This window comes from Girardinichthys multiradiatus, chromosome 8 (genome assembly GCF_021462225.1).
Source record: "Girardinichthys multiradiatus isolate DD_20200921_A chromosome 8, DD_fGirMul_XY1, whole genome shotgun sequence".
NCBI classification, from domain to species: Eukaryota; Metazoa; Chordata; class Actinopteri; order Cyprinodontiformes; family Goodeidae; genus Girardinichthys; species Girardinichthys multiradiatus.
In genome coordinates, this window is record NC_061801.1 from 38,063,155 (window position 1) to 38,076,226 (window position 13,072).

At 38.8% G+C, this 13,072-nt stretch overlaps 1 protein-coding gene across 1 annotated transcript; it reads left to right on the top strand.

The window, feature by feature from the left end:
* The first annotated feature begins 1,192 nt into the window (after positions 1-1,192).
* LOC124872249 (annexin A1-like) lies at positions 1,193-11,637 on the top strand. Its single transcript, XM_047372022.1, has 12 exons — positions 1,193-1,468; positions 1,814-1,920; positions 2,580-2,685; positions 2,912-3,000; positions 4,445-4,558; positions 6,140-6,230; positions 6,862-6,998; positions 7,289-7,382; positions 7,857-7,952; positions 9,814-9,872; positions 11,260-11,382; positions 11,469-11,637. The coding sequence occupies exons 2-12, from the start codon at positions 1,852-1,854 to the stop codon at positions 11,523-11,525; spliced, it is 1,035 nt and encodes a 344-aa protein (XP_047227978.1). The 5' UTR covers positions 1,193-1,468; positions 1,814-1,851; the 3' UTR covers positions 11,526-11,637.
* Positions 11,638-13,072: the final 1,435 nt, after the last annotated feature.

Here is a 13,072-nt window from a genome sequence, read left to right on the forward strand (position 1 = left end):
TGTCTTGGCATTTTAGTCATACTATATAGAGAAGCTGGTTTCAGTACCTGTTTCCTGACAGCAAAGTCTCCCCCAACCCCAAAGCGCTAAGTGTCTCTAGTATAATAAAATTTAGGGGCAAGACGAGGCCAAGCGTAGGAGGGTCAATGCATGGTGCTCCCTCCCGGGCATGAAAGGTCCATCATCCCACATCTCAAGACCCTAATGATGTGCGTTGCATATGTAAGGGAGGAGGGGATAGGCACCAAGGGTCCGGCACAAATCCCCCTGGAGGCCAGCTCCTCTACTGGCCCCTGATTGTCCCGCCGGCCCCCACACAAGTACAGCAAAAATAACAACTGTTTATTATTGTAGCTATCACTGCTTTTTATGTGTGCGGCAGCCATATTTAATCAAGCCATTCAAGGGCAAATTTCCCCAGTCTTAAGCAAAAAACATAAAAATTCCTTGAGCTATCCATTTAGGGTGGCTGAATTCAGCATTAGAGACAGACTGAGGAGCACCATCATCCGGGGGAGCTAAGAGTAGCTCCTTTACACAGAAAGGAGTCAGTTGAGGTTCCTTGGGCATCTAATCAGGATACCTCCTGAGTGCCTCCCTTTGGGTTTTGGTGCTTTGGGGCATTGCCAACTGGGAAGAGAGCCCAGGGTGGAACCACAAGCTGGTCGGACTATATTTCCCTTCTGGCTTGTGAAGGCACTGGGATCGCCCAGAATGAACAAAGGGATGCTGCCAGTGACACGCATGTCTAAGTAAGACCTGTGAAGACAATAGATAACAATGAATGGATATTTAATGCATATAATAAGTTGTTTAAATACTTAATGTGGTGATTGCTTAAACTCCAAAGAAAGCTTGTTCTTCCAACATAGTGGGGGACAAGTCTGTCTCCTTCAGCTATTTATGATTTAACTCCAGTTAAATAAAACAAGCAGATTTTGATTGCATAATTCTACCTTCTGAAGGTTTGCTGACACTTTCTCTGTACCAGGTGCTTTGACCTACAAACTGCTTTTATTTGTTCATTATCAAACCTGCTGTCTTGAAGCTCCAGTGGCTCAAGGAAGCTTATTGCATCAGTGCAGTTCTCCTTTAACGCTAAAACAATGAAGAGAAGAATGTGGGACATCTGGCTCAGCCATGTCAGTTGTTCTAAAAACAGCAACACTGGGTGTGTTCGTGGACTCTCTACGGCACTTAGTCTCTTTGGGCTAACTGTCTAGGCTTTTCGCTGCTTTCTGAATCATTTCTATGAGTCACGGTCTGTTTGAGTTAGAGGGTAAAAAGCTTAAGACTGAATGGGAGAGCTGCTACACCTGTCAGAGACATATGGGGGATGGTGGCAGATGATTGGCTGATGTCCTTCAGGTAAAACTACCTGAGTATCATAGGGAAAGGTGGGGATCTAAACTCACTGCAACGTAGCTCTGATTGTCTGTAGACTGGAGGACGATCTTCGTTGATTCAGGTAAGATTCTAGATGTTTAAACAGGAAATCAGATTTCAGACTCATTTTATCCATGTTTTAGTTTGAGGCTTTAATTTCTTGTTTTGACTTCTAGGTGGTTTTATTATATATTTCTTTTCTTTTTGCACTGGTTTAGTTTGTTGTGACAAGCTTTTCTTTTGTTCAATTTAGCTTCCTGTCCTCGTTTCACACCTGGGCCCAGTCAGTGATCTGATTACTTGTCATCACCTCTTCATTTGTTCTGTTTTTCATCATTTGACTTCAGAGACTCTTCCTTTTGTCAGGCAACTAAATGGTTTACATATCACCCATGTTGCTTATATCTCCAACATTTGTTCTCTGCAGGTTTATCCGTTGAAACAGCTTTCAAATATCCAGTTAAGATGTCCCTTTTCAAGAGGTTCTTTAAAGGCATCATCCACGACAGACACCCAGAAGATGAAACTCCCAAGGTGAGCATGCAGATACAGTTTAATAAATTAGAACATCATCCAATAGGTTATTAAGTTCAATAATTTAGTTCATAAAGTTTACATTCATTTCTGAAAGTGATATATTTTAGGCATTATTACTTAACATTTTGACCATTAATGCTCACAACCCATGAAAACCCACAATTTGGTTCTGAGAAAATGAATATATAACACCATTACAAATGTTTACTGTATTATTTTTATACCACAAAATGTAGCTGCTAAAAATGCAGGCTGTTTAGTGTGCTATATGCAAGTATATTAATTAAAAGTTTAGTGGAAGGAAGAACTGGGATTACCACAGTCTTGAAAGAATTATATTTTATCCTAATTTTCTGAGAAACTGAATTTTGGGTTTTCATGAGGTGTAAGCCATATTCATCACAGTTAACTAGCAAAAAGCTGCAGATATATCACTCTGTGTGCAATTAATCTGTACAATAGAAGTTTCACTCTTTGAATTGAATTATGGAAATAAATAAACTTTCAATGATTATCTACTTTGAGATGCACCTGTAATCTTTGGACAGCTCTCTATAAGTCTAACACTGCCATCCCCATTTTCTTGAATTTTAATATACTTAAATGAGTCAGAAATGTATTGTTTTTTAATAATCTATTTCTGGTTGTCTATGAAGGTGAAGGAGAAGCCCAAACCAAAGTACCACGGAACAGTCACTCCATATCCGCATTTCGATGCCAGCAGTGATGTTTCAGTCCTTCAGAGTGCCATTCAAAGTAAAGGTCTGTGGGCAGAGATGTTCTTGTTTCTGAGTTTAGGTTGTTATAAATATGAAGACAGTGAAATGTGTGCTGAGGCTTGTTTTAGAATTTAAAAACGGGAAATTTGATAAATGAATTATAATTAAAACTTTAATAACCACACATGTGAAAGGTTAAGTTTTTCTTTAGTCTCTGTGTTTTTGCTCTGTGAAAATGACTGGATTTAGTAATAGTTGTCTCTGTTTAGATGAGGACGTGATCGTTGCCATTCTGGTGAAGAGAAACAACGAGCAGAGGCAGAAGATTAAAGCAGTTTATGAAGCTTCCACTGGAAAAGTGAGTAGTTGCTTTCAAGGACAAAGAAAAAATGTGCAACCGCTTTGCAACAATTTATTTAAGGCATCATTCTGCTGAGAAATATTTTTAATTTTATTTTACACTTAATTTAGATTTGCATGATTCTGAGCATTTTCTTTCCAGGTTTGATACTTTGTGCCTTTTGTTTTTCCTGCTTCCAAACGCACAACTTTGTGGTGTAACTTTGATGCTTAAAAAAGGTGAATGTGAAGAATCCTAATCTAAATGCAGTGTTAAATGTCACCAAGCAAATGGCAATAAATTCCACAAATGGGTCCTTTTGATGATGTTACAAATACAGGTTCACCTCAATAACTTTATCACCAAGTTTATTTTAGTAATTCAGGTTGAAAAGGGAAAACTTTTGTATAGATTTTCTACACAGAGATATTTCAAGCAAAAGTCATTTTCCTTTTTAGACCTGGGTAGACACTTCTGACACTTTTTCCTTCCACTAAGCTTTCCATTATTATACTTGGATACAGCACCTTGTACATTCAGCTTCTATAGCAATGACTTTTTGCAGTTTAGCCTCCTTTAGAGAGTGACCATAATTGTGTCATGTCATGTCTGTATTCAAAATATATATATTTTATTATTAAGTCCTGTATAATTATCTTAATCTCAAACAAATTGAATGCAGGGTTTTGTTTGACCGATTTACCAGTCGGTCTACGTTCCTACCCTCACCTATGGCCATGAACTTTGGGTCATGACCGAAAGAACGAGATCCTGGATACAAGCGGCTGAAATGAGCTTCTTCCGTAGGGTGGCCGGGCACTCCCTTAGAGATAGGGTGAGGAGCTCGGCCATCCGGGAGGGGCTCGGAGTAGAGCTGCTGCTCCTCCACATCGAGAGGAGCCAGTTGAGGTGGCTCGGGCATCTATACCGGATTCCTCCTGGACGCCTTCCTCTGGAGGTGTTCCAGGCACGTCCCACCGGGAGGAGGCCCAGGGGACGGCCCAGGACACGCTGGAGGGACTATGTCTCTCAGCTGGCCTGGGAACGCCTTGGGCTCCACCCGGAGGAACTGGAGGAGGTGTCTGGAGAGAGGGACGTCTGGGCGTCTCTGCTGAGTCTGCTGCCCCCGCGACCCGGTCCCGGATGAAGCGGAAGACGACGAGTACGAGTTTTGTTTGGCTGTAAACTATAATTATCAAAATTAATGCTTGAAGTATATCCCTGTGTGTAATGAATCTATATAATATATATAGCCAACAAGTCTAAAATTTTTTAAATCAAATAACTGAAATAAATAATTTTTCAATAATATTCTTTAAAGTTAAAGGGTGAGTGTTCAGTTTATTGTAATATGAAACTCCAACACTAGTAAACTTATTTTTCACCTCCCACAAAGAAACTTTTGAAAACTTGTCATGATTATTGCAAATTGTGGAGTTCTTCATGTGTTTGATTTTTGCAGAATCTGGTTAAAGTCATGAAGTCGGTCCTCAGGTCCGATTTGGAGGATGTGGTTCTGGCTCTGCTTATGCCGCCAGCTTACTTTGATGCCTTCCTCTTCAGGAAAGCCACAAAGGTAAACCGGTAGAGAGTTACAGTTTTGACTATGATAAATTTGAAGACTTTTTTGAATCGAAGTAATAATAAGAAATCAAGTTTTAAATACAAATATTCATCTAAAAATATGAACTTTTGTTCTGCAATTAACCTTCTTTATCAGTACCAGAATATGGGTTTGGATTTAGTTGTCCCAATAGATTAAATCGAACACAAAAAGAAATGTTTTTTGCAGACATTTTCCAGCATATGATCATTACCAAACCCATTACATTAACTCCTAATTACTGTTTGATTTCCCGAAATATAAAATAAAAACCAGGACTTTATGAGAGTGCAGTTAGGAACCAAATATAATCTCAATCCTTAACTCAACAATATTAATAATGCCACATTTAATGTCACATTTAAACTGCTCACTTAAAAAAACTGTATCATCTCAATATTTTCAAAAAAATAACATAACATTATGAATAATAGCATTAAGTACATTATATTAGGGTACCTAAAATCAGTCTCAGTACATTAGATGAAAGTATATAAAATCGGTTTTATGATTTGTCAAACAAATCTGAAATATAAATTATTCACCTCTGCTTTGAGTTAACTGTTGCACTTACAAGAAGAGATTTCTACATTTTCTCAGATTAATATTTATTGAAAGGGAAAAATCAACACTGAAAATTAGGTCTTTGATGTTTATACAGGAAAATCTAATAGGAAAAAATGTACCGTCTACTCTCTAAGGATTAGCTGAAAAAAGACTTAAAACTAATATGCAGGCTTCCTATCAATTCAGGTGTGAATAAATATTAAAAGAGCACACGAGCTACAGTAATTGAAGCTGATTAAGAACTAAACATTATAAAGAAACGGTTTCATTCTCAAAAACTACAAGGAAAGTTGATTTATCATTTAATTAGGGGTTTAAACCAACGTTTAATGTGAGATGAAGGGGAGCTAATGTTTTGGAGCTTCCAGGATAATAGGTCAGCTTTCGGTACCAGACCACCTGCCACAGGATGATGAAAAGATGCCTTACTTTTGGTTCCAACACTTTTGGTGTTTACTTTTTAACTGGGTTTGTCGCTTCAGACTAGTGGTTTCTCCCCCACAAATGATGGTCCAGTCTCTCTTATCAACAAACCTCTGCTCAGCTGTCAAGCAGGATGCCTTTAGGGTGGACCTAAGTTATGGGTTTCTCTTCAGCAGCAGAGTACTGACCTTCACCAGGCCCTTTAGTTGGATTTGCAGAACTGGGTGAGGATCTTGCAGAACTTCACCGAAACACAGTCAACTTAGCGTAGTAGTGAATGCAAACAAGCCTTTAAGAGTCGGGCCAAGCTTCTTTGATGGACAAAGTTTCTTGAGATTTAGGTCCTAAGTCTCTTTGAAGAGCTTCTTCACAGCTAAAGCTTCCAGGAGAGGAGCCATCACAAGAGACTGATCAGCCAATCAGAAGATTTTTGTTCAAGATTATATAGATTATATTTAGAAATATGGACTTCCTTAATAGCACCTGAGAGACAAAGCTTAAGGAGAGTAGAGACTTAACATGTCTTAGTGCTGTAAATGAACTTCTTCCTGTTTATCACAACAGGGTCTGGGCACAGACGAGGACGTCCTCGTGGAGATTCTGGCAACGAGATCAAACAAAGAAATTGAAGAGATCAAGAAGGTCTTCAAACAAGGTTTCTAGAGCTGCAATATTATTTTAAACATAAACATTACCTTAAAAAATTTTTCATTTGAGTGCTTTTATTTTATTTTTTCTTCAGTTGGATTTTTTTAATCACCAGTGTTGTAGTTATTTGTACCCCTGACAATGCCTATAGAAAATGTAACTGAATTAGAAATCGATGCATTCTTGACAAAAACAAAGTTCTTTCTGGGCAAGTGAAGAATTAGAGTTCTTGTCAATAAGTCTTCTTAGGTCTCGCCCACCTTCATATTTCTCTGACACCACAGAAGAAAAATGTTCTGCATCAAGATCAGGCTGCAGGAACTCCAAAACCAGGGCACCAAGAACAGAATATCATCTTCTTCTCGCAGCCCTGAAAGAAAAAAGCAACTACTCTTCTTGTAGATTATGTATTGACCTTTAGTCCTGACCTGTTGTCAACAAAGCATTAACAGCCGAGATGCTGTTAATGTTGTGGAAATAGATTTTAAGGCTTTTTTTTTCTTTGCACATCTTTCCCAGGGGTGTCAGTAACGGTGAAGTCTTAATTCTGCAGCTGACATTTTTCGAGCAACATTACAAAACCTTTGTTCAAATTAAAAAGTTTAAAAGTTTGAAGTTTACCTGAAATACGTTCTCAGAGTACCAAATCGAGCTGGAGGAGGTGATTAAAAGGGAGACCCATGGTGACTTCAACAAGGCGCTGCTGGCCATGCTGAGCGCCAAGCGAGACGAGACGACTGAGGTCAACATGGAGCTGGCCAAAAAGGACGCAAAGGTAATATTTAGGAAATCCAACTTTGATTCATTAGTTGGTTTCCTTGTTTCTTACTATCAGGAAAATAATCCAACAAATAAAAAACAGAACTTTTTGATTTCTTTGTAGGATTTAGCATTTAAACATAAATTACAACTGTGGTTAATTTGGGTATAAATACAATACCTTACAGAATGTAAAAAGGTTCGAGAGGTCTGAACAATTCTGTAAAGAGCGATGCTTGCATAATTGAAGAAATTAAACATTTTTGCCTTTTAACAGTCAACCAAACATCCTTTTCTGTTGCTCAGGTTTTGTTTGAAGCAGGTGAAGGTGTCGGCAAAGCAGACGTGTCCACCTTCATCAACATCCTGACCACACGGAGCGGCCCACAGCTCTCTAAAAGTGAGTCGCAGAAATGTCTGAATGTGCCGTCTGTTGGGTTTCACGTCAACTTTGTCGCCACACCTTGACAAACAAGTGGAGCAACACTCAGACAGGTGAAGGGATCACGCCCAGACAGTGCAGGGAGTACTCACACAGAAATCTTCACCATCTTTTAAGTACTGCTTAAAGTGTCTCCCACATTCAACAACTTATATGAAAATACTTTTAGACATGATTTGAGTTTAAACTCAGTGGACCACAATGCAATTCAACAATTGCTAACTTTATGGTCCAGTTTGTAAGAATAAACATAAATACGAGCTAACTTCCAACATTCTGATTTTCCTTATGAAGACAAAGTTTTCTGTAAAGTTTCTGCTTAATAGCTGGAGCATATTTAAAAACAGTAGTACTCTTAATAAGTAGGGCCACACAAAAATAACATGCATGAATTAAAAGTATTTTTTTAACTTATTTCTTTTTACTTGCTAGTGTTCCAGCATTACGCCACCATCAGTGACCTCACACTACCTAAAGCCCTGCAGCTGGAGCTGAAGGGAGACATCGAAGACTGCCTCATTGACATTGGTAGGTGGAGGGTTTTAATTTGTTTTCTGACAAACCCTGATTTATTTTGGTCAACTTCTCACCATCCCCTGATCTTCTCACGCTGTCTTGACGGTTTAGTTGCTGCCTGATAACGACATCTCACCACTCTGATGCCCCAGCTTACACAGGCGCATCTCAATAAATTTGAATACCATCAAAATGATTTCGGTAATTCAAGTTATTAATTGAATATTACCTAGATTCATTCCATACAGGGATGTGTCATGGATTTGTCTGTTAATTATCATAATTGTGGTTTACAGCTACTGAAAACTCAAAATTCAGCTACAAGATCAGTTAAACAAAACTCCACAAAGAGGCAAAGCCCCAAAAGGTCACTGCTGTCTGTTCAGACTACAGTATACACGCATATTATGGAAAGTTTAGTGGAAGCAAAAATTGCAGTAGAGAAAAGTGCACAAGAACAAAGATAAACGCAGCATTGAGAGGATTGTGAAGCAAAGCCTGTTCCAGGGTTTGTAGGAGATCTACAAAGCAAGGACTGCAGCTGGAGTCAGATGTTCCAGAGCCACAACAGACAAATGTATTCAGGACATGGGCTACAACTGATGAATTTTGTATGTTGTGCCACCCCTAAAGAGGAGACGTCACAAGCATCTTACCTAGGCTCAGGATGAAAAGAACTTGAATGGTCCGAAAACTTGTCTGATCTAAACTCATTAGATCTATGAGGGTATTGTCAAGAGAAAGGTGGGAGAGTTCAGACACATCCTGCCTCTTCAGGCCTTAAGAATTTGCAGCAAACTCTTGAATGTTTTTTGCATCACAGTTCTCTCAAGTCTGCGGTTATCCCAGTTACTTGTGCATCTTTTTGTGCCACACTTTTTCCTTCCACCCAACTTGCTAATAATAGTGTTCTAATAAGCCGCTTTCTTTAGTCCATCACAGGGCAACACAGAGACACACAGGACAAAAAAACCATGCACACTCCCCTTCACACCTAAGGGGAATTTAGAGAGACCAATTAACCTAACAATTACGTGTTTGGACTGTGGAGAACATGCAAACTGCATGCATAGACTCCAGGAAGGTCCTCGGTTCGACTCCCAGCCGGGGGGACTGGGAGTCGAACCAAGGACCTTCTTGCTGCAAGGTAACAGTGTTACCAACTGTGACATCATGCAGCCCAGCAATGTCCTTTGGGGCTTTAGACTTTTGAATTGGGCTTACATGATATTGAATTTCTTTGAGAAACTGAATTTTGAATTTTTATTTACTATGACTCATAATCATTGAAATTTACAGAAATAAACAACTAAAGTAATTTGGTGTGTAATAAATCTACATGAGTTTCACCTATTGAATTTGTGAAAAAAATTTACTTTTGGATGATCTACTGTATCTACCTGCTGGTGGCTCTAGATGTGCCAGCTCCTTGAAATTAAATAATTTATATCTTTACATCCAAATCAGACGCCAACTATTTTCCCAACATACATTAAAGAATACTAAAGCAAAACAGAAAATGCAGACAGGATTTTGAGGACTTTCCCACTTAGATTAAAAAGATTAATGTACTTAAGATAGCATGAATGAACCTAGTCGGTGGGTAGGACTGTCATATTTTTATATCTGATTAACACCTTCAACATATTATGCCTCAGAGCCTACACTGAACATTTTATTTTTGATCAGTTTACGCTGCTTAGTGTTTGAAGCCTGCAGCTGGTTTGAAAGGTGATACCTGATTTTTCACAGGCCGTTTCTCACACCTGCATTTACCTGAACCTGAAGCTCCACAGTTGTATGTCACGGCAGCATCTGGATTCTGTGATTTTCAGTCTGTGACGGTGTTTTTATCTCCCTCTTTCATGTCCAGTGAAATGTGCCTGGAACATGCCAGCTTTCTTTGCTGAGAAGCTCCATCAGGCCATAGAGGTGGGTATGAATGCAACTGCTGCTCCCCTCCACCTTCAGTCTGTCACTAATGACGTAGTTAGAATAAGAAGAATTCTAGATTAAGGTTGTGCCATGGCATCTCAATCAGATTTAGGACTGGACTTTGACTAGGCCACTCTGAAACCCTCATTTATTTTTTCAGAGTTGTAGTTCTGCTGCCTTTCTGCTAGACAGAAGAATTCATGGTTCCATCAATAATGATGAGCTGAGCAGCCCCAGACCATCACACTACCACCGCCATGTTTGACTTTATGAGTAGGATGATCTTTTTCTGAAATAGTGTTAGTTTTACACCAGATGTAACGCGATGCTCACCTTCACAAATGCCCATTTTTGACTCGTCGATCCACAAAAAAATTTTGTATCATCAAGATGTTTATTGGTAAATACGAGACAGGCTAAGGTGTTCTTTTGGGGTCAGCATTGGTGTTGACCTTGAACTCTCCCATGGAGGCCATTTTTGCCCTGTCTCTCTTTCTTATTATTGAATCGTGACCTCTGACCTTAACTTAGGCAGTGAGGCCTGCAGAGCTTGAGATGTTTTTCTGGGTTCTTTTGTGACCTCCTGGATGAGTCATTGATGAGCTCTTGGAGGAATTTTGGTAGGTTGGCCACTCTTGGGAAGGTTCTCCACTGCTCCATATTTTCACCATTTGTGAATAATGATTTTCTGGTTCTCTAGAGTCCTAAAGGCTGAGAAATGGCTTTGTAACCCTTTCTAGACTGATGGATGTCAGTGACTGTATTTCTCATCTGTTCTTAAATTTCCTTAGATCAGGGCCTAATGTGTTTTGTTTTTGAGCTCTTTTAGCCGACTTCACGTTGTCAGACAGTTACTATTTAAATGACCTCTTGATTGTGCGTGTCTGGCGGCAATCAAGCTTGGGGGTGGCTGGGGAAACTCAACTCGGCTTTCTGAAAACTCTAGCTAATCTAATTTTCACATAGGGCCAGGATAGTTTGGATCGCATTTTCCCTTTTTAATAAACGAAAACATCATTGGAAAACTGCGTTTCGTATTGACTCAAGTTGTTTTTGTCTAGTATTTTTGTTAGTTTTTGTCTGCTCATTGTTGTCTAGTACACATGGAAATGTGTGGTCAAGTAATGCTTTCTAAGGGGAAAAACTGGGAGTGCCTGCTGGGATTGGTCACTTAAGTGCCTTTTGTGTGATGTGCATTCATAGTTATTTTAACAAAAAACTGCACAACATCTATGTTCTATACAAAGCATTTTTATCTGCGGCTGACCGTACAAAGATGGGTGAAATGTCGCGAAAAGGAATCAAAATTTCCAAATAAGACTTTATTGCAGAAAATTGTGGTTCTCGGAATTGTTTTGGTCCATTTTCGGTTCTGTTCTAACAGGGCCATGGCACATCTGAGAGGGCTCTAAACAGGGTCCTGGTGAGCCGCTCCGAGGTCGATCTGCAGAAGATCATAGAGGAATACAAGGCCATGTTTCAGAGAACCCTACAGGAGGACATTGTGGTAAAATCAATTTTCCCAAATATTTTCTATGAATATCTATATGTTTTTTAAACATAGCAATAATATGTTGCTTATGTTTTTTACAGAACGACACCAAAGGTGATTATCAGAAGGCCCTGCTTGGGTTGTGTGGATCTTACTGAGAACCTGAAGACCTCCACCTCTTTGGAAACAAAAGCCAACAAACTCAAAATCAAATTAATGAAAGAAATCAGTCAAGTTTATGCTCTAATAAAGCATCTATTTCCATTTCTATCACGTTATATTAATATTTTTAACAAAGTTAAATGATTCCGGTGCTTGTTTTTTGCTGCTGCTTGTCAAAAAATCCAGGATTGAAAAAAATTACACAAAGGATTAAAAAGTTTAGTTTTTTCTAACTTGAAACTATATCTGGTATGATTTGTTAAAATTGCCTCTAATTTATGGGCAAATCCAAGGGTGGGGGTGAATGGCTGGTAGCTTTTACTAAACCTGATGGTAGAGCTGTAAAACACATCAAATCACAGGCGTCACTTTAATGAGGTTGCCCTAAAAGGACTACTTGGATGCAGTAACTTGGTAAGTATCATGCATTCCCACCCTGCTTATTAATAAGTCTTATTAATAAGTCTTTAGTAGCTGAGGTATCCGTGTCCTGTGGTGGGATTATTGTGTAATGTTAAAGAAAAGAGGTAGAAAAATGAGGATTAATCATTATGAATGCCGTCATCATAGCAACTCTCAGCAATTTTGTTGTAATTATATATTTTCCTGATAGAGTATGTACTTTAATGTTCTCTAGTGGGAAACTGTTACAGCAGCATGTACAGTATATTGAGATCAAGACAAAAATCAGCAGTGTGGACGGTATAGTAAAAGCTACAACAAGCTGCTGCACCATGGCCATCTGGCCAAAAAGCATGAAATGCATCCCTATCTGATGGGTTGGATAAGGTTAACTTCAGTGTCCATGAAGTGGAAATTCATCTTTGTGTTTAGTTAGAGTTTCTCTATTGTGGAAAGGCTTCTTGGCAATAAATCTCAACTGTAGAAAAGCAGGTTTATTTCCCTTTTAAATGGGGCCACATTTGTAAATAGAATACATTTGTGGGCGGCACCAATTTAAAACTTGCTTCACCTCGTTTTTGCATAAAGGACAAAAAGTTTTCAATTTTAGTCTCATCTGACTTGAACACCTTCTCCAACATGTTTGTCCCCTACATGGCCTCTGGCAGCAAACTGCAGGAAGGACATGTTATGGTTTATACTGAGATTAAATTACACTAATTGCACTAAAGTCGATCCTACTAAAAAACGACCAGTGTAGCCAACCAATCAGAACATGGCCGCCATTAATTTATCGAGTCAAGCGTGTCCATCTACAAGTCATGCGGACAATCTCCACCGGAAACACGTGACCTTCACCACCACGAGCGGAACAGATTTTATCCACCAGCGGAAGTTTACTTGTAGTTTTTTTTTTTTTTTTTTTTGTAGTGTAAATTTTATTTTGGCAATGATTTCAAAGTCTCACCTCATCTGTTGTTCTAATCATTTAAAAGTACTAATTAAATAAATACAAAAGAAAAGTATTTGTTAGTGTAATCTCAGAGTTAGCTGTTTTACACACAAGGCTAATACATTTGTTGAAGTTAGTCATTGATTTTTCAAATTACGAGTCTAACACAGCAAAAATGCTTTGGGTATG

Bases quoted from the DNA above. Each gene is read 5' to 3' on its own strand.
- LOC124872249 (XM_047372022.1), top strand. From the start codon at position 1,852: ATGTCCCTTTTCAAGAGGTTCTTTAAAGGCATCATCCACGACAGACAC. The intron at 4,559-6,139 runs GTAAACCGGTAG...TTATCACAACAG, and splicing joins TCTTCAGGAAAGCCACAAAG to GGTCTGGGCACAGACGAGGA. The intron at 6,231-6,861 runs GTTTCTAGAGCT...ATACGTTCTCAG, and splicing joins CAAGAAGGTCTTCAAACAAG to AGTACCAAATCGAGCTGGAG.